Here is an 18,049-nt window from a genome sequence, read left to right as displayed (position 1 = left end):
TGGGGGGCCTGCGGGGGCTGCTCCTGGAGGGTGTGAGGAGCTGCGCGCCGCCTCAGCCCGCCCCCGTGCGTCCCGCTGCCCAGGGCTGGGGAGATGCGCTGGGGCTGCAGCTCGGAGCCAGCGGGGCTGTCTGCACCCGCCCGGGCGCGGGGGGCCGTGGTCCGGCCCCCTCGGAGCCCGGCGGTGCCCTGCACGGCTCGGGCGCTGCTTGGACTATCTGCGCTGTTTCCTCCGGAGCCTCCGGAGGGGTGCGCGCAGCTCCGGCGGGGATGTGAGGCAGGAAGGGCGCCGGGCGCCCTGCTGCATGCCGGCGTCCCGTCCCCCGCGTCCCCTCCACCCCGCGGAGGGGGTTTGTCGGTGGCCGCCGCTCGTCACCCTGGCCTGGGAAGCTGCCAGGGCCGGGAGGAACAAACGTGGGAACGGGCCCCGTCCCCAGTGGGGAGCTCCTGCCCCACTGGCTCCCCACAACAGGGCTCGGGGCCCTGGCCCGCCTGAAGGGGTGACAGCCAGGGCGGGGTGCAGCCCCGGCCCGGGCTGCGGTAGGACCCGGCCCCGGGACCGGTGGGGCCAGGGCTGGAGCCGTCGCGCTGCCCCTCGGGCACGGGGTGGGCAGGAGCAGCCCCTCTGCCTCAGTTTCCCCTCTTTCCGCCAATGGGGACTGCGGGAACGGCGCCCAGGGGCGGGCGCTTCGCTCTGATTGGCCTCTCTCCTCCGGTGCACTCGAGCCGGCCAATGAGACGAGGGAGTTGTCTGGAGGCGGGGAAAAGAACGAGCATAAGCCCCGCCTCCCTCGCTGAGGCCCCGCCCCATGCCCACCCCCCGAGCAGGGCTGTGCCCCCCGGGGCGGGATAGCGGGGGCCGGCCCCGGGCACACGGCTGCCCCTGGGCTCAGCCCCGCGCCCTTCTTGTAGGGTCTCCGGCCACGCCGGGGCGGCCCACGGGGGTGACTGGTGGAGTGGAGTGTGCTGGGTGAGGGGCCGTGGTGGTCACCAAGCACTGGTGACAGCGACGCTGCCCTGGCACCATTGTTTGGCAGGAAGACCGACCGGATGGGTGTCGGGATCTGATAAGGGCACGGGGGCTCTGGGGTAACACCCAAACTTGGCTCACCTGGCCCCCAGTTCTGTGCTGGGAGTACCCCCGGGGTACCTCTCACCCCCCGTCTGCCCTCTGCAGGTACCCAGACCCCTGCCAAGAAGCCTCGAAGCCGCAGCATTCTCCAGTCCCTCTTCTGCTGCCTGTGCCGTGATGAAGGCGAGCCCTGCACTGGCACCACTGGCGCACCGCTGCTGGTGGAGGAGAACGGGGCACTGCCCAAGGTAACCCCACAGCCCCAGCCTGGCACTGGCGGAGAAGGGCTAGCATCCCCTGCACCTCCCCTGTGTGGCCAGGACTGGGGCGTGGACAGTGGCTTCTCCCAGTGCCCCCCTCTGGCCACCCTGTTGCTACCCTGCTGACCCGTGTCCCCCTGCTGCAGGCTGCTGTCAAGCACCTCTTGCCCGAGATTAAGCCGCAGGATGCCAGCAAGCTCTGCGTGGTCATCGACCTGGATGAGACCTTGGTGCACAGCTCCTTCAAGGTGGGGGACACCCTGGCCCACCCCACACCTCTTGCCACACGTTCCCCTACCTGCTCTGCCACCCTTTTCCCACAAAGTGATGCCCAGCACCCAGCACAGCCCGGCTGGGTCAGTTGGGGTGTCCCTGTGAGGGGGCTGCAGGGCTGGCAGGGGTGCATTGTGAGCAGAGGGCAGGCAGCATTTGGGCAGGGGGTGCCTGGTGTGCCCCGTGCTCATCCTGGTGTGCCCTTCCCCAGCCAGTGAACAACGCTGACTTCATCATTCCCGTGGAAATCGATGGCATCATGCACCAGGTAACAGCGGCGTGGGGGTCTGGTGGGAGGGAGACATCATTCCACCCCCCCGAGGACCAGGAGCCATCCCAGTGTTCTGCACCACGGGATAATGGGCGATGTCAGGGCACCAGCTTTGGCACGTTGTGGAGCAGAGCTGGGTGCATGTCTTATCGCAGGGCAGGGAGGTGAGGGGTGTCCTGGCATGGTGCCCTCCTGCAGTGGCCAGCCCCGGTTTCAAGTAATCCAGGATAGGCTGTGGTCTGGGCAGTCAGCCTGTTCTCGGTTACTTGGCTCTGGAGCCAGCCAGACACTTCGCCTTGGACATTCCTGTGGGGCCATGGCATCCCCCAGCCCGCACAGGCAGCTGCCCTGAGGTCCGGCCAGGGAGCTGCTCGCCGGCTGGGTGTGGGGATGCAGGTGTCCCCTGGGGAGGACACGGGGGTGCTGGGTGAGCCGTAGCCCGTGCCAGCAGCAGGCTGCCCTCTGTCCGTGCCCACAGGTGTACGTGCTCAAAAGGCCACACGTGGACGAGTTCCTACAGCGCATGGGCGAGCTCTTCGAGTGTGTCCTCTTCACTGCCAGCCTGGCCAAGGTGGGTGCCCCTGACCTGCCCTGGCATCGCCCACCCCTTCCCAGACACCCCTTGACTGGCACAGCTCCCTTGCCTGCCCACCTTGAAGGCATCACTGGCCTCCCTGTGTACCCACTGGCAGCACCAGCATTGGGCAGCCTCCCTACTCATCTCTCCAAGGCCCTGGCCAGGGAAACTGAGGCACAGTGAGACCTGGCACCAGTGGGGAGCTGGATGCCGTTGTTGCTGTGGGGTGGGCAGGGTGGTGCGGTGCATCACAGTGACCCCCTTCCTGTGCCTGTAGTATGCAGACCCTGTGGCTGACCTGCTGGATAAATGGGGGGCTTTCCGGGCACGACTTTTCCGGGAATCCTGTGTTTTCCATCGTGGCAACTACGTGAAGGACCTGAGCCGCCTGGGCCGTGACCTGCGCCGAATCATCATCGTAGACAACTCTCCCGCATCCTACATCTTCCACCCTGATAACGCCGTACGTACCGGCAGGGCAAGGCTGGGCGGGGCCTGGAGGTGGTGTGGTGCAGGACCGTCTCTCAGCACTGTCCCCTGTGCCACTGTCCCCTGTGCCACTGTCCCCTGTGCCACCTGCAGGTGCCGGTGGCCTCCTGGTTCGATAACATGGCGGACACGGAACTGCTGGACCTGCTGCCCTTCTTTGAGAGGCTCAGCAAGGTGGAGGACGTGTACGCAGTGCTCAAGAAGCAGCGGACTAACAGCTAATGGCCCCCCCACCTCCGGGTGCTGCAAAGGGGCACCACCAGGGGAGCCAGGTGCCTTATTTTGGGGGAGAGAGTCCCGGTGTGCCCCGCATCATCCTCCCCAGCCCCGTGGGTGCCCTCTGTGCCTGCTGGTGGTGGGAGATGTGGGTGGCCCCGCCAGGAAGCTGGGTGCCCCCCTTCTCAGAGAAGGGGGGCCATGGGTGACCCACTGCCTTGCTGTGCTGAGGACCTATTTGGGGGAGTCCCATCCTCCCCCACTGCCCAGCCCCTGCCCCCTTCCCCCCCAGACTGTCTCCCTCCACGAAACGGTTCTCAGGTCCTTTTCCCCTCTGTCCCCCGACTGGGGAGGGGGGCGGGGTCAGCAGCTGCTGCTTTCCACTGCCTTTGGGAGGACTAGATCCCTCCACCCAGACTGCCTGCTGGGTGGCTGGCAGCCCTTGGCCCCTATATTCCAGGGCTACAGGACAGGTTAACAACTTGCCACCCTCCAAAAAAGCAGGGAGTCTTACTGGCCTTGGTGCATAGGGCTGCCACCATACCCTTAACTCTGCCCTAGGTGCAGCTGATCACCTCCGGGGGGGGCATATCCTTGCCTCTCTTCATGCCTGCTGCCCCCACCTAGGGGTTGTGTTCTGCAGGGGCAGCCCAGCCTCAGGGCTGAGCCCCTGGGCACAAAGGCCTCCCACGTGCCTTGGGACACCGTGTTTCTGTTCCCCCTTAGCCCTGCAAGGGGTGTGCCGGGGGGCGGTTCTTTACTCGCCCCCTCCAACCTCCGTTTCTTCTCATTTTAGGGGGAAGGTGGCCTCCCCCCCTCTCCAGTTACACTGTGTCACTGGGAGCCACTCTAGTCACCAACCGAAGGGTCCCCTCCCATGGGGGGGGGGCACATCCCCACCCCATATCCCTTTGCAGCTTCACCAAAGGCTGCCACTCCTGGGAGAGAGGGACCCCCACACCAGCCTTAATGTGCCACTCCCAGCCTTACTCCAGCCCCAGTCCCCCAGCTGGGAGGGGGTGGGGGACACTGCAGTCCCCCCTGTAGCCTGGGGTTAACGTGACCCCTGTGGGGTTGGACTCGTGCCAGGGTGTCCCCCAGCTTTGAGAGTCTGGGGGCTCTCAGGGAGGGTTTTCTGGGGGGGGCGAGCTCAGCCAGGCCTTTTTTAATGTCACAGTATGGACAATGCCTCATATCTTTTTAGAGGGAAAAGCAATGGTTTCCCAAAAAATCATGGGTGCCTTTTTACCGCTGTGCCAGCGAAGGGAGCGGGGCAGTATTTGGGGGGTGGGTGTGAAGGGTTTTAGCTTTCCGGTGCTGTTCAGCCGGCTCCTGCCGGCACTGCCCTGCTCCTGATGCTGGGGGTGAGCAGGGGTCCCCCAGCCCTGTGGTGGGGGGTGGGATTGGGGGGTGGTGCAGCACAGCCCCCTGGATCCCCTCCAGCCCCAGGCCTCACCCTGCCCTGCCAGGAGGGTTGAACTCAGCACTTTATATTAGACAAGTCAAAGGGCGCCAGCACAGCCGCTGCCCAGCGGGTGCTGCGGGACCCGAGGAATACAGTCCCCACCCTGGGCACCCTTGGGAGGGCTGGGGGAGGCAGAGGCAGCATGGGGGGGCTGGGGAGGGCTGGGGTACCAGATCCAAGTGCCTTCATGTGATTAAAGCTGTCAAACCATCTTGGAAAGAGTAGTCCCGAGTGTGTGTGTGCGTGGGCACGGCTGCGTATCACCGGTGTGTCGCTGGTGAATGTGCACGGTGTGGGGGGGACACGGAGCCCCGGGATCCCCTGCGAGTGGGGGATGCTGCAGGTCAGTGCTTGAGAAGCACCCTTGGATCGCAGGGTTGAGGTGTCACCCCTTGCCTGGTGCCAAGGGGACACCCTCAGGCTCGAGGTCAGCCCCTCCATCCAAACTCCTTCCTTTCCCCTCCTCCTGGGAAAATGTCCCTGGTGCCACAGGGATGGGTGTCCTTCCCCTTAACAAGGATGGGGGTAAATTTACCGCATAGGCTGTGCCCCCTTCTCAGCTTTGAGACTTCAAATGAGTTCACTCCAAATGAGGTGTCAGACCTTCCCCATAGAGACTGGGGGGCAGCTGGGGGACAACTTGTGACCCCCGCCGTCCCAGGCGGTCTGCTGCCAACATGCAGCCACTGGGTTCCTGGAGGGAATGTCTCCTGCCTGCCCCCCTTCCTCCGTGCCCTCTTTGGCCCTGTTCCTCGCCTCATTAACGAAGTCTCTGTCCTCCCTGATGGCTGCACTAATTACTGAGTCATTAGTGGCTCGGCTGGGGGGCCCGGGGAGGGGGTGAGCCCGCGGGGGCCGGCGTGGGGTCCCCTAACCCTGTGCCACACTGACGGACTCAGCCCTGGGACGCGGCCACTGAGCAGAGGGCGACGGTGGCCACCCGGGTGTTCCACCCCACCCAAAACTCAGCCCCACTGGGGGCTCTGCACGCAGGTAAGAGTTCCACGGGGACCCTCGTGTGGGGTGCAGGAGGTAGGAGCTGGGTGGCAAGGTTAGGAGGGTTTGGGGACCAAGGGAGTGGGAGGGCAGAGCAGAGCCCACCCCTGTGGCATCAGGACACCCCCTTGTTTGTGGCCGACACGCCCCCTGTTCTGGCTCAGCTCGTCGTCATCACTTCGGGGATCCTTGCGGGGGGCACCTTCAGGCAGGATTTGGGGTTCGTTGCAGCCCAGGCGAGGGCTGCAGGATGCCCGCAGCGCTTGTGGCCGGGAGTGCTGGCTCAGAGGGCAGCCGAGATAAAGCTGCAGCAATCCCGCAGGGCTGCGGGAGAGATAAGAGCAAGACAGGAAGCCCGGGGGACCTGCCTGCTGCTGACACCTGCCCCTCCCACCTTTATGGACGCCGTGGTCATTCCCCAAAACCACCTTCGAATCTGGGAGCCACTTCAGTCCCTTCTCCCCTCTGCCAGCATCAAGGGCATCATCAGATACCAACCCTTGGGACTGGGGTCTGGAGGCATAGGACAGGGCATAGGGCTTAGCTGTGCCACCACTTTATGTCCTGCCCTGTCCCCCCAAGCCCCCAGTCCCCTGTCCCATCTCTGTACCCCCTTTTCCATCCCCAGGAGGACCTCGGGAGTGTGGAGACCCCCAAGGCAGGGAGGCAAAGCCAGGAGTGGGAGTGACCCAGGCTTCCAGCTGGGGGTGAGCAGCCTGGGGACAGTCCCATGGTCAGGGTGGTGATGTGCCAGTTAGCGGGTGGGAAGGGGACGCCCCAGGAAGATGGTGCTATATGGTTGTCACTTTATGAACCTTTTGTCACTTATGAACCTTTTTGGGGGGAGGAGGCACTAAAAAAAAAGGCCATTTCCGTGGCCTTAGTGCTCTGTGTCTGGGAGGTTCTGGGGGGTGAAGAACAGTGGCAAAGCCCATCCCCATGCCATCAAGGCACCTCTGTTTGTGGCTGATGCCCACATGTCCTGGCCCACCCCACTGCTATCATTTTATGGAACTTCTTGGTAGAGTGCAAAAGAAAAATTGCAGCATGGACTCAATACCAAGGGCCAAGAGGGGAAGAGGCCTGGGGAGGGCAGAGGAACCACCTTGGGCACAGCCAGCCCGTGAGCAGGGTGTAATGGCACCTGGTGGGGGAAACACCCCATGAGTAACGGGGCTCTTAGGTGCCACAGAGTCTTGGAGGGCTGTGGGGACCTTGACTCTGGGCTGTCCCTGCCCTTATATGGTGAGCAAAGGCTGGGACATGAGAGAACAAAGGTCTCCTGGGTGCTGGCACCTGAGCACTCCGCCTAGGTACGCTCACCTGTGCACCCAGCTCTGCAGGGAAGGTGAGGGATTGGGGTAGGGTGAGGGGACAGAGGGTGGGACTGGGGTGTACAGCACATCTGATGGTCACCATCACTCCTGGCATCATGTTAGCCTGGGGATGGGCTTGGGGACCATCTGAGCCCCAGCATGGGGCTGTACTGAGGGAATGCTACCCCCTGGGTCTAAGGGATGGGATGTGGCTGCTTGTGGGGCAGCACAGTGGGACCAGGTGGGGTTTTGCAGCATTGGGAAGCAGAGTCCTCCCATCTGGGCAATGCCAGCACTCCCTGCCAGCCTCCAGCCAGGGTACACAGGGTGGCTTTGCCTGACACTGGCTGCTCAGCCCTTCTGTCTGCTTGTGAGGAGCACTATCAGCCTGGCAGAGATGGCTGTGGACAGCCTCGGCAGCCCTGGAACTCAGCACCCCTGTGGAGCAAGGATCTGCCCTCCCTGGGGGGCACAGAGCTGCTGGGGGTTTGGAAGCAGGGGGTCTGAAGCAGGCAGTGTGTGTGTACCTGAGTGTGTGTGTGTGTCAGCAGGGGCCATGTCATGCTGTTCCACTTCATGCCAAGCCGTGCCAGGACAAGGCTGAGCAGGGCCAGTTCCTGCTGGTCCTGGGGAGGAGCTGGCCACCATGCAGCAGTGTCACCCAGCTGCAGCTGCTGCGCTGTGGGTGCTCTGCACAGTCCTGTCCCGTGTTTGGAGACAGGGCAGGGCACTGGGACACTTATGGGACCCTGCACCGTGCCAGCCTGGACCCTGGTGCGGACCCACTAGCTGCAGTGCCAACCAAGCTGAGGGGACGGCAGCCCCACCTGTGTGCCCACAGACGCGGTACCACGGAGCTGGGGGTCCCCTCACCCCGTGCAGCTCTGTTCAGGGCTGGTTCACAGCTGGGCTTTCTGCAAAGCAAGCAGGGAAGCAGATGGCACAGCAGGTTGGCTGTGTCCCAGCTCCTAATGACACTGCCTGCCATTAACGAGGGTGTTGCCGATGCTGGCAGGTCCCCTTGCCGTGGTGGTACCTGTCACCATGGTGGAGCTCAGCGCCAAAGTCTCCAGGACACTGAACAAGACCACGCCGGGCATCCAGATATGGCGAATTGAGGTGGGAATGGGGGCGCAGCACTGGGCTGCTTGGGGGGGTCTCTGTGAGGGAAGATCCTCCCTTTGTGTCCTCAGTACCTGGGTTTGGGGATCTCAGTGCAGCATCCAGGGTTAAACCCAGCAGGTCCCTGTGCTGTGGGCTGTGGTGGGGCACATGGGGCTGGGGTGGGGTTTTCCCTACCAGGGCTGATGTCTCCCTTCCTTCTGCAGAACATGGAGATGGTGCCAGTGCCCACCAAAAACTACGGCAACTTCTACGAGGGGGATTGCTACGTCCTGCTGTCGGTAGGGCAGGCAGGGGTCACGTGGAGAACTGGGCTCTGCCCTGACAGGGCTGGGTGCAGGGGGGTGTGTCTGTGGCCAGCATGGCCTCGGGACACAGGGTCTCTTCTAACGGGGACTGGTGTCCTGCAGATACGCAAGTCTGGGAGCAGCTTCAGCTATGACATCCACTACTGGCTGGGCAAGGAGTCAAGCCAGGATGAGCAGGGGGCGGCTGCAATCTACACCACCCAGATGGATGATCACCTGGACTCAAAGGCCGTGCAGCACCGCGAGGTCCAGGGACACGAGAGTGAGACCTTCCGCAGCTACTTCAAGCAGGGAATCATGTATGTCAGTCACCCCTGGGGACCTGGGCCCATGGTGGGTGACAGTGGGGAGGGGTCCTGTGGAGACATCCCCCATGGGCATTGGGACAACTCCACTGGGACAGTGTCTGAGTGAGGTGGGGGAGGAAGAAGGAGGATCTGGAGCTGGGCTCCATCTATCCATTACCACATGTGTGGATGGGGGTCCCCAAACACCTCCCTATGCACAGAGGTGGGAGGGAGACCCCAGTGGTGTGAGGAGGGGGACCCATGGCTGACACTGTGTCTATCCCCTCCCAGCTACAAGAAGGGTGGGGTGGCCTCAGGCATGAAGCATGTGGAGACAAACACCTACAACATCCAGCGACTGCTGCATGTGAAGGGCAAGAAGAATGTGGCTGCAGGAGAGGTGAGTCATAGGATGTGTGGAGTCTGTATCAGGATCAGGCCAAAGCTCCCCCCAGACAGAGCTGCCTTCAAGCAGGGCACACATTGAGTGTGGGAAAATGCTGCCTTGCCTTAGGAACAACTGCTCCCCAGAAAGTCCCTCTCAGGGTAGGGAGGAGGAATATTAGCTGGAGGCTAATATTCCTGAGTGAGAGCCATGGGGATCCAGGCCTTTTTGACACCCACCCTTCCCAATCCCTTCCTGCTGCAGGTGGAGATGAGCTGGAAGAGCTTCAACAGAGGAGATGTGTTCCTGCTGGACCTGGGTCAGCTCATCATCCAGTGGAATGGCCCTGAGAGCAGCCGAAAAGAGAGGCTGGGGGTACGGCCAAGGGGTCCCAAGGTCCCCTCCTGGAGGAAGGGGGGTCACCAGCCACCCTCTCCATCTGGGCTTATCCCTTCTTCCCTGGCTGTAGGCAATGAACCTGGCCAAGGATATCCGGGACCGGGAACGTGGGGGCCGTGCCAAGGTGGGCGTAGTGGACGGTGAGGATGAGGACGCCTCACCAGAACTCATGAAAGTCCTTAAGCATGTGCTGGGTGAGAAGAGGGACATCCAGCCGGCCATCCCTGATGACAAAGTGGACCAGATACTCAAGTCCTCCCTCAAGCTCTACCAGTGAGTTGTTGGGGGTGGGTTATGCACAGGCATATTTTCCATGGTGCCAGAGGGAGCAGCAGCCATCTCTGCTATGTCCCACAACTCCCAGCCCCATGGAGAGACACCAAGAAGGGTCAAAGCCACAGCAGGGGTGGGGATAATTCCTTTGGGTGCCATTGGAAGAAGAATCCCAGTTGCTGAGAGGATTGGTACCCAATAGAGATTCTTGTGCAAGCATCATCTTTGCCCCTCAGTGGCCCCATAACATCTGACACCCCTCTGTCCCTCCTTGTGGCCACAAGTGAGCTGCCTGGCAGGGCAAGCTACAAACCAGGTTGCCACCATGGCACTGCAAGAGAGCCCCTGGACACCACTGTGTCATCATCTGGCTGGGGAAGGGGGTGGGGAGGGGACACCCCCACTAAACCCTACCACCCTGTAATGGGGATGGGGTTTTCCGACCCAGGTTCTAACCCTTTCTTCATCTCTTTTTCTCCTGTCAGCGTCTCCAATGCCAGTGGGAACCTGGTCATACAGGAGGTGGCAGTTCGACCCCTAACTCAAGACATGCTCCTGCACGAGGTCTGTCACCCACAGGATGCTTGGGGGTGCCCAATTTCCTTGGCAGCTTTAATCCTTCAAAAGCTGAATTTGGTGGACTTGCCTAAAGTCCTAATTTCTACTGTTGCCCCTTCTTCAAGGACTGCTACATCCTTGATCAAGGAGGTACCAGGATTTTCGTCTGGAAGGGCAAGGATGCCAACAAGGAGGAGAAGCAGCAGGCGATGAGCAGGGCGCTGGTGAGTGCTGGGTTAGGGGCTTGTTTTGGGATAGCCTGCTCCCTGGGGTGCCAGGCATTCCATACCCACTCTCTGTGTTTGGGTCCCGCCAGGGCTTCATCAAAGCCAAGAACTATCCAGAGAGCACCAGTGTGGAAACAGAGAATGATGGGTCCGAGTCAGCTGTCTTCAGGCAGCTCTTCCAAAAATGGACTCTCCCCAACCAGAGCAGTGGGTTGGGCAAGACCCACACCGTGGGCAAAGTGGGTGAGTGTCTCCTTCCAACGTGGAAGGACTTGGATTGCAATGGGCTGGCTGTGGTGAGCCCCTGTGGCCCAAGGGATTTGGCTCACCCCTCTGCTCTTCCCCACAGCCAAGGTGGAGCAGGTGAAGTTTGACGCTACCACACTGCATGCCAAGCCCCAGATGGCTGCCCAGCAGAAGATGGTAGATGATGGATCTGGAGAAGTGGAGGTATTGTGGCCATGGAAGAATGTGGGACCCTCTCAGGCACCCCCTTTGCTATACCAGGGTGTGCTGTGGGGTCCAGGGTCTGCAGGGCAGGAGCATGCACCAGCTCTGACAGCAGTATATCCCTGTCCCACCAGGTCTGGCGTGTGGAGAACAATGAGCTGGTGCCTGTGGAGAAGAAGTGGCTGGGCCATTTCTATGGTGGGGATTGCTACTTGGTGCTCTACACCTATTTTGTGGGGCCCAAGGTGAACCGCATCATCTACATCTGGCAGGTGAGGCCTCCAGGTCACTGCCCCATGGGTGGGGGACAGGGGTGTACCTCCCTGGACTGGGGATGCTCTGCCCCTTGGGAACAGCATGAGAGTTGCCTCTTCCCAAGAGAGCAAGGGGGGCTGTGATGGGTGCTGAGCCCCCTCTGCCCTGCTCAGGGTCGCCAAGCCAGCACAGATGAGCTGGCCGCCTCTGCCTACCATGCCGTCGCTCTGGACCAGAAGTACAACAACGAGCCTGTGCAGATCCGTGTCACCATGGGCAAGGAGCCGGCCCATCTGATGGCCATCTTCAGGGGCAAGATGGTGGTGTATGCGGTGAGCACAAGGATGTTGGGGCATGGGCAGGCGAGTGAGCTTGTGACAGCAGTGGTGACCTCCTGTCCCTGTCCCCCAGGGTGGCACGTCTCGGACAGGCAGCACGGAGCCCACACCCTCCACACGCCTCTTCCAAGTGCATGGCACCAACGAGTACAACACCAAGGCCTTCGAGGTGCCTGTCCGTGCCTCCTCCCTCAACTCCAATGATGTCTTTGTGCTCAAAACCCCCAGCTGCTGCTATCTCTGGTATGGGAAGGTGGGTACTGCCGGGCACTGGCGTGGGTGCCACCATCTCCAAGACAACTGTACCCACCTCCTCTTCCTCCTCTTTGGCTGGGGCCAGTAATGGAGCGGCTGTGCTTACTTGGCAGGGCTGCAGCGGGGATGAACGCGAGATGGCCAAGACTGTGGCCGACATAATCTCCAAAATGGAGAAGCCAGTGATTGCAGAAGGACAGGAGCCCCCTGAGTTCTGGCTGGCCCTGGGGGGCAAGTCCCAATATGCCAGCAGCAAGAGGTACCAGTCTTGTCCCTACCCCTGGCCAGGGGTAAGATGGGCCACCAGTCCCCAAGCAGGGTGAGTCTCATTCCCATCATGTTGGCTCCTCTCAGGCTGCAGGAGGAGAACCCCTCTGTGTCCCCCCGACTCTTTGAGTGCTCCAACAAGACAGGCACCTTCTTGGCCACAGAGATCTTAGACTTCACTCAGGATGACCTGGAGGAGAGTGATGTTTACCTACTAGACACCTGGGACCAGGTGAGCGGGGGGAGCATGGAGGGGGGGACAGACCTCTGATCCCACAAGTTGATGTCCCTGGGCTTGGAGGACCTGCATCAGCCACAGTTAGTGGGATGGGAGGCTAGAAACCTGCCTATGTGTGGCTCCATGATGCTTTTTTCCAGCCTTCTTGCTCCAGGGAGTGCTGAGAATGGACTCCCAGTGTCCTTCCCCATGGAGAGAGCCCATGTGCCTCCAAAAATGTCCCCAGAGGGCTCCATCTCACCCCAGTGGTGGACACAGTAACTTTATTGCAGGTTTTCTTCTGGATTGGGAATGGCGCCAATGAGTCAGAGAAGGAGGCGGCAGCAGTGATGGCACAGGAGTACCTGCGGAGCCACCCCAGTGGGCGTGACCTTGACACCCCCATCATTGTGGTGAAGCAGGGTTATGAGCCCCCCACCTTCACTGGCTGGTTCCTGGCCTGGGACCCTCTCAACTGGGACGTGAGTTACAGAGGGGGTTTGAAAGACCAGGGTGTCCCTTTGCAGAAGGGACCAGATGTGGGTCTGGCCCCAGGAGCACCTCCAGGGTGTGGGCAAGGCGTGCCTGACCCCTGCTCGTGCTGAGGCACTCAGCACTTTTGTCTCCTTCCCAGGACAAGAAATCCTACGAGACACTGAGAGCTGAGCTGGGCGATGACAGCAGTTTTGAGCAGCTCACCTCAGTAAGTGGCACAAAGAGAAGGGCAGCTGGGCTGGGTGGGGGTACAGAAAGGTGACAGGAGGTGGCAGGAGGAGCTGCAAGGACACATCCTCCAGTGAGCAGACACTTGGAGCCAGCCTGGTGCCTCCATCCGTGGCCCAGGCCCTGATGTGACTCTGCACCCCCCATTCAGGTGATCACATCCAGGCAAGAGGTCTTCACTGCCACCACCACCCTTGTCCCCACTAAACTGGAGACCTTTCCCTTGGATGTGCTGGTGAACACCTCAGCCGATGACCTGCCTCGGGGCGTGGATCCCAGCAGGAAGGAGGTAAAATGAGGCCAGGGGCCTGCTGAAGGGGGAGACAGAGAAAGCCCCCCACCCTAAGTTCTTCAGCTCAATCTCCTTTCTCTGGCCTCAGGATCACCTCTCTGATGAGGACTTCCAGGCTGTTTTTGGCATGAAACGCTCTGCCTTTAGCAACCTGCCTTTGTGGAAACAACAGAAGCTCAAGAAGGACAAAGGACTCTTCTAGGACAGGAGCCTGGGCACAGGGAAAATCCCAGCTCTTTAGTAAATAAAACTGAGTTTGGAAAATAGGGCTGTGGTCTCTCCCCTCCAACCCCAAGGCCCAGCCCCAGGTGTGGGGGTTATTTGGTTCAGAGCTGGCACACAGGGAGAGACAGGTCTTGACTGGGCACGGCAGCACAGGGGAGGACCCTCAACTCCTTTTTTTCCCTGAGGCCTTCCTTTGTCCTCGTGATCAGAAGTGATGCACAGGCTGGGCACGCTTGGGGAGCCAGGACTCTCCCACCCCGGCACCTGCAGCTCCGGGCTAAAGGTCCAGTATACAGCTGGGGCCACTCCTTCCCTTATCACCTGAACTGCAGTAATTACGTGTGATACCAAAGGTGAAGCAGGGGACACTGTGCCTATAGGGACAGACACCAGGGATCACTTGTCCTTGGACCCAGGAGGGGAGGAGGGCATCTCCCTTCTACTTGGGCTCTACAGGGATGTTTAGAGGCACTGAGGCGTCCCCTATGGGGACATGTCTCTCAGTGGGGCCAGGATGGACACGTGCTGAGGGGCACTGAACATACACACAGGATGTTCCCAGGCAACCGAGCAAAGTCCCAGTGCAAAAGGGAGAGCCAGCAGAAATAAGATTTCAAATCAATAGAGGGTTAATAAAGAGGTTTTAATTTCACAAAAATCTATCTACACATCATTTAAAAATGGGCAGGGGGAACCCAAGAGCAAAAACTGTAAAGAATAGAGAGGAACAGGTCTGCTAAAACACAGAGAAAAGCACTGCTCCACATCGACAGTGTAAAGAACCAGAAAGTCAGGGTGCAGGCAGAAGCCAGGGGCAGGCAAGGCTGGAGTCTGGCAGCAAACCACACGGACAGCAGCTGCCAGGGGTCCTGCACCCCTTTTTCTCTCTTTGGCGGGCAATTACAGGGATAATTAGCTCCATTAAAAACAAAGCAGATGAGTTATTCCCAGCCCCCCTCCCCGGAGCACCACGTTCCCAGCGTGCCTCGTGCCAGGGTGAACCGCAGCAGGAAGCGCCGAGCCGGCCGTCAGCCCTTCCTCGGATGCAGGACGGGAAGGAAGATGCACGGGTGATCTTATCTGTGCTGCACTGAGCAGGCAGGGAAAGCGAGGCTGAGGCCACAGGTGCTGCAGAGCTCTGCTCTCTCCTCCCGTCAGTCCCCACTCCGCTGCTCCGGCTGGGAAAACAGCCCTGGCTTTGCAAAGGCTCTTTGTGCAGCCCTGCCGGCCAGGGCTCCCCAGGGACCCGCACACAAGCTCCAGCTCACTGACACCAAAGCTCTGCCCCTCTCACATCAGGGGTGTAAATCAAGAGCAAATTATCGAAGTCAGACAACGAAGGGATGAAAGGAACAGAGGGATGGGAGTTCCTTGAGTCTCTGTGCTGAATCACACTTATACTAAACTAGGTTGATTCAGAAGTGGGTAAATGTTTAACTGAGGAAGATCTAGTACATGTTCAGGGCCCATAACTAAGCTTCACCTACCTATACCCAGGGACAGGTATCCCACATGGAAGGGCCAACCTTATTGAACTTGCTGCTGCAACAGCGTGAGCAGTGGGAATGACACAACTGGTGGGCAGCACAGCTCTTGAGGATTACATACCTGTCATCCTCCCCCCTGCTCTTGGGCAGGGAAAAAGCTGGCTTCTGCAAGGAAGGGGCTCTGTGGACACTCCTGCCCAGGTGAAGGTGCAGCTGAGCTGCCATATGCCAAACAAAAAAGTTTAAATTATAGTATATGTCTGCAAATTCTTAATGACTAGAATAACAAGCAAGAACTTTTCATAAAACAAGGAACACTGGTTTCAAGCATCAGCTCTTGCACCTTGATCCAAACGAAACTGGTTTTAAACAAAAGTTACTGCACTGAAAAATCAGGCAATGTTTGCTTTTATTATAAATTAATTGGAGTGCAGCGCCTTGTAAAAACAACCTTGCCACCCAAAAAAGCAGAGCTGATTTCTGATACTACAGGAATACCAGTTATTTACAGCACAAGCATAGGATGTGCTTGGGGAAAACAGGTTGCCCTCTGGACGGAGCAGTCCATCACATTCACAGGGCACTAGGTTCAAAGGACAACTCCCACATCAGCACCTCTCCCCATCACCCAGAATTTGACCAAAATTAGTACTGACAAAAGAAAAGTATAATGCTTTGTAATAAATTAACACACACCCCCCTCAGGCTGCATCTCACCAGATAAACACTCTAGCATGTCTAAAACCAAGCCTTTGCTCCTGGCTCAGAGACCAGGAAGACACCACCGTGACCAGGGCCCCTGTGCACGTCCCACCTGGGGACTGGGAGGGAGGGCAGTCTTCACCTCACCAGGGTCCCCCAAGTGCTCAGGGTGGGCAGGACACCGACACTGTCACTCGACACTGTCACTCGCTGCTGCACACAAGTGGGAAGAGGCCCCTGAGGGCAGCGACACGCCCTGACAGGATAAACTCTAGTGTGGAAGTGCCAGTGAAAGGTGCTGCTGTCTCTGAAATCGATGGTTTTGTCTGCTTTGCTGCAGCCAATTTATTCCTGAGAAACTCTTAATGATAGTTTAAAAAAAACCTCAGAAACTATCTCAATGGCAAAAAAGGTATTTTTCCTCTTTTTTTTTTTTTTTTTAAAGAAGTATTTCACCTCTAAAACTCAGGCTGCAAAAATCAGAACTAGAGGCCAAAACAAGAGCAACTACTCCGATCACAGCAACAACTTCTCTGAAATGAGCAAATGTCAATGAAAGGAAACATCTGCCCCTGCTTAATTAGTGCAAAGGTGCTGGGAAAAAATGAACTTAATAGGCTTCTCCCCTCATGGCTGAAACAAGCTATAAAAGGAGCATCATGCTTCTAAACCCAGCAGAAAGCCTCACTTCTTCCTAACCACCTTCTGTTAATGTGAACAAGGGCCTTCTGAAAGCTTTCCACCTGGTTTAGTTTCACAGTTTGAGCACTCCTGCATTCCTTAAAGAGGAGAATGGAGACGTGGCTGCAGTACAAAGCCACTTACCCTGGGGTAACACAGGACCATGGCAACACCACTGTTCGGTCACAGAGCAGTTCAAGTGCCAGGTGCTGCACAGGAAGAGTAGTAGTGCCAGAACATCCTTTCCTTCCCAAAATATGCAGAGAGGCTGTCGCTCACCTCCTGCCACTGCTCTGTTTGCTCCAGGTACTCAGCTATCCTGGAGTCACATCGGAGCAGCCCTAAGCAACACAACTCCAGTGTGAAACACAGCACACCCAACAAGAGACCTCACCTCTCCAAACAGCACTGATCCAACGACCTCATGGAGAAAATGCAATCAAATAATAGAGCTTGTAAAACAAAAGAAATCACATATATAATCTCACGTCTAAATGAGGATGACAGTGAATGGTGTAAAAAAACAACAGAGCTGCCACCAGGTATCAATACATTCCACAGCACCGACAGTTTGTTTCCTGGAACCGCACGTAAATAGCAGAGCGCTTACAAGCCCATGAATGTCACAACGCATCAGCTTGACTGATTCCAAAATGCCTGTTAGCCAGATGACTGGCAAGAGCCTGCTCAGTGATCTGGCTTTCCAGTGAATAGTACTAACACAACACACGCCAGGTTACAGTCTATTGCTTAAATTGCTCTTGGAGAAAAGAAAAAAGCGCCGAGTGATATGTAAATCTTCGCCACTCACGTCTCACAGGTGAATGGGCTTTTAAAGTCGAGTCTCTTTTTGCACTATTTTTTTTAAACCAGTTTATGAGCAGCTGTAGTCTTGTGGCTTGTTACAACTCTTTAAGGCTCCATGCTGACAAAATCATTTGAGAAACATTAAAAATTTCATCACAGGAGGGTCGCTCTGGATGTCAAGGTTTAAACACGAAGTTCAGGCCCAGGACTCGCACAGATGGTTCAACAAACTGAGCGTCCCATATTTCTATCTTTTGTCTCATGTTTTGGCCCTGAGCTGTTTGTTACTCCTGCGTGTCTGGCACAAGTTCAGAATCTTCCTTGCTCCTCAGGAGGAACAAGGTGTTTTACTCTTCACAGAGGCTGACGAACTGATCTTCCTACTTCCATGCTAAGTGGCTGTGCATTTTTTTCTGTTTCTAGTAACTCATCGAAGATATCTCTACAACAGAAGGAAAGACCAACAGTGAAACTTCAGTACAATAACATACCACTGCATAAAATAGCCCTGAGGGAATCAGCAAATGGATTTACTCCACAAACTCAAGCATTTCAAATACTGGCAAAGAGAGATGTCTTATCTGACATCTCCAAGCTCCAGCAAAGGCAGAAGAGGGGGACATAAACCTTCTTCAGTTGTGTGCCTGAAAACATATAGTTTCTACCTACAAACCTCATTTTGGCTGTGTCCTGAGATGACCATGGCTGCAACAATACAACTGTTAGGAGCATGGTTAAGAACATTTACAAATATCACAGCACTTGAGGAAAAAAACTCAAGTTCCATTATGATTCCTGGTGTAACACATGCACTGACACACTGAATCCTGTTCTTAAAATACAATTTAATGCAATTT

The 18,049-nt window shown here is 57.9% G+C and overlaps 3 protein-coding genes across 4 annotated transcripts in view; 2 read left to right on the top strand and 1 right to left on the bottom strand.

Annotated features, from left to right (window-relative positions):
• The window catches only part of CTDSP1 (CTD small phosphatase 1), a 7,015-nt gene extending 2,876 nt beyond the window's left edge, over positions 1–4,139 (top strand). Inside the window, exons 2-7 of the mRNA XM_015634008.2 lie at positions 1,177–1,319; positions 1,478–1,579; positions 1,816–1,872; positions 2,354–2,446; positions 2,730–2,915; positions 3,035–4,139. Of these exons, the coding sequence (XP_015489494.1) occupies positions 1,177–1,319; positions 1,478–1,579; positions 1,816–1,872; positions 2,354–2,446; positions 2,730–2,915; positions 3,035–3,163 (710 nt within the window). The 3' untranslated portion in view covers positions 3,164–4,139. The remainder of the gene's footprint in view (positions 1–1,176; positions 1,320–1,477; positions 1,580–1,815; positions 1,873–2,353; positions 2,447–2,729; positions 2,916–3,034) is intronic.
• A 2,058-nt stretch (positions 4,140–6,197) lies between these two features.
• VIL1 (villin 1) lies at positions 6,198–13,556 on the top strand. Of its 2 annotated transcripts, none has more exons than XM_015634105.3 (20): positions 6,198–6,325; positions 7,950–8,053; positions 8,263–8,337; positions 8,467–8,663; positions 8,943–9,051; positions 9,301–9,411; positions 9,506–9,708; positions 10,194–10,272; positions 10,392–10,490; positions 10,583–10,736; positions 10,843–10,943; positions 11,078–11,215; positions 11,372–11,530; positions 11,610–11,789; positions 11,905–12,050; positions 12,146–12,290; positions 12,569–12,757; positions 12,910–12,978; positions 13,150–13,287; positions 13,379–13,556. In XM_015634105.3, the coding sequence occupies exons 2-20, from the start codon at positions 7,979–7,981 to the stop codon at positions 13,490–13,492; spliced, it is 2,481 nt and encodes an 826-aa protein (XP_015489591.1). In that variant the 5' UTR covers positions 6,198–6,325; positions 7,950–7,978; the 3' UTR covers positions 13,493–13,556. The 2 variants fall into 2 exon arrangements, with proteins under 2 accessions (XP_015489591.1, XP_015489595.1); XM_015634109.3 differs by lacking the exon at positions 6,198–6,325 and adding an exon at positions 6,495–6,966.
• A 581-nt stretch (positions 13,557–14,137) lies between these two features.
• Positions 14,138–18,049, bottom strand: part of USP37 (ubiquitin specific peptidase 37) — a 34,835-nt gene continuing 30,923 nt past the window's right edge. The window contains exon 24 of the mRNA XM_015635273.2: positions 14,138–17,634. Coding sequence (XP_015490759.1) covers positions 17,547–17,634 — 88 coding nt within the window. The 3' untranslated portion in view covers positions 14,138–17,546. The remainder of the gene's footprint in view (positions 17,635–18,049) is intronic.

The sequence above is a fragment of the Parus major genome, chromosome 7 (genome assembly GCF_001522545.3).
Source record: "Parus major isolate Abel chromosome 7, Parus_major1.1, whole genome shotgun sequence".
NCBI lineage: Eukaryota > Metazoa > Chordata > Aves > Passeriformes > Paridae > Parus > Parus major.
This window is presented reverse-complemented; position numbering and strand designations above follow the sequence as displayed.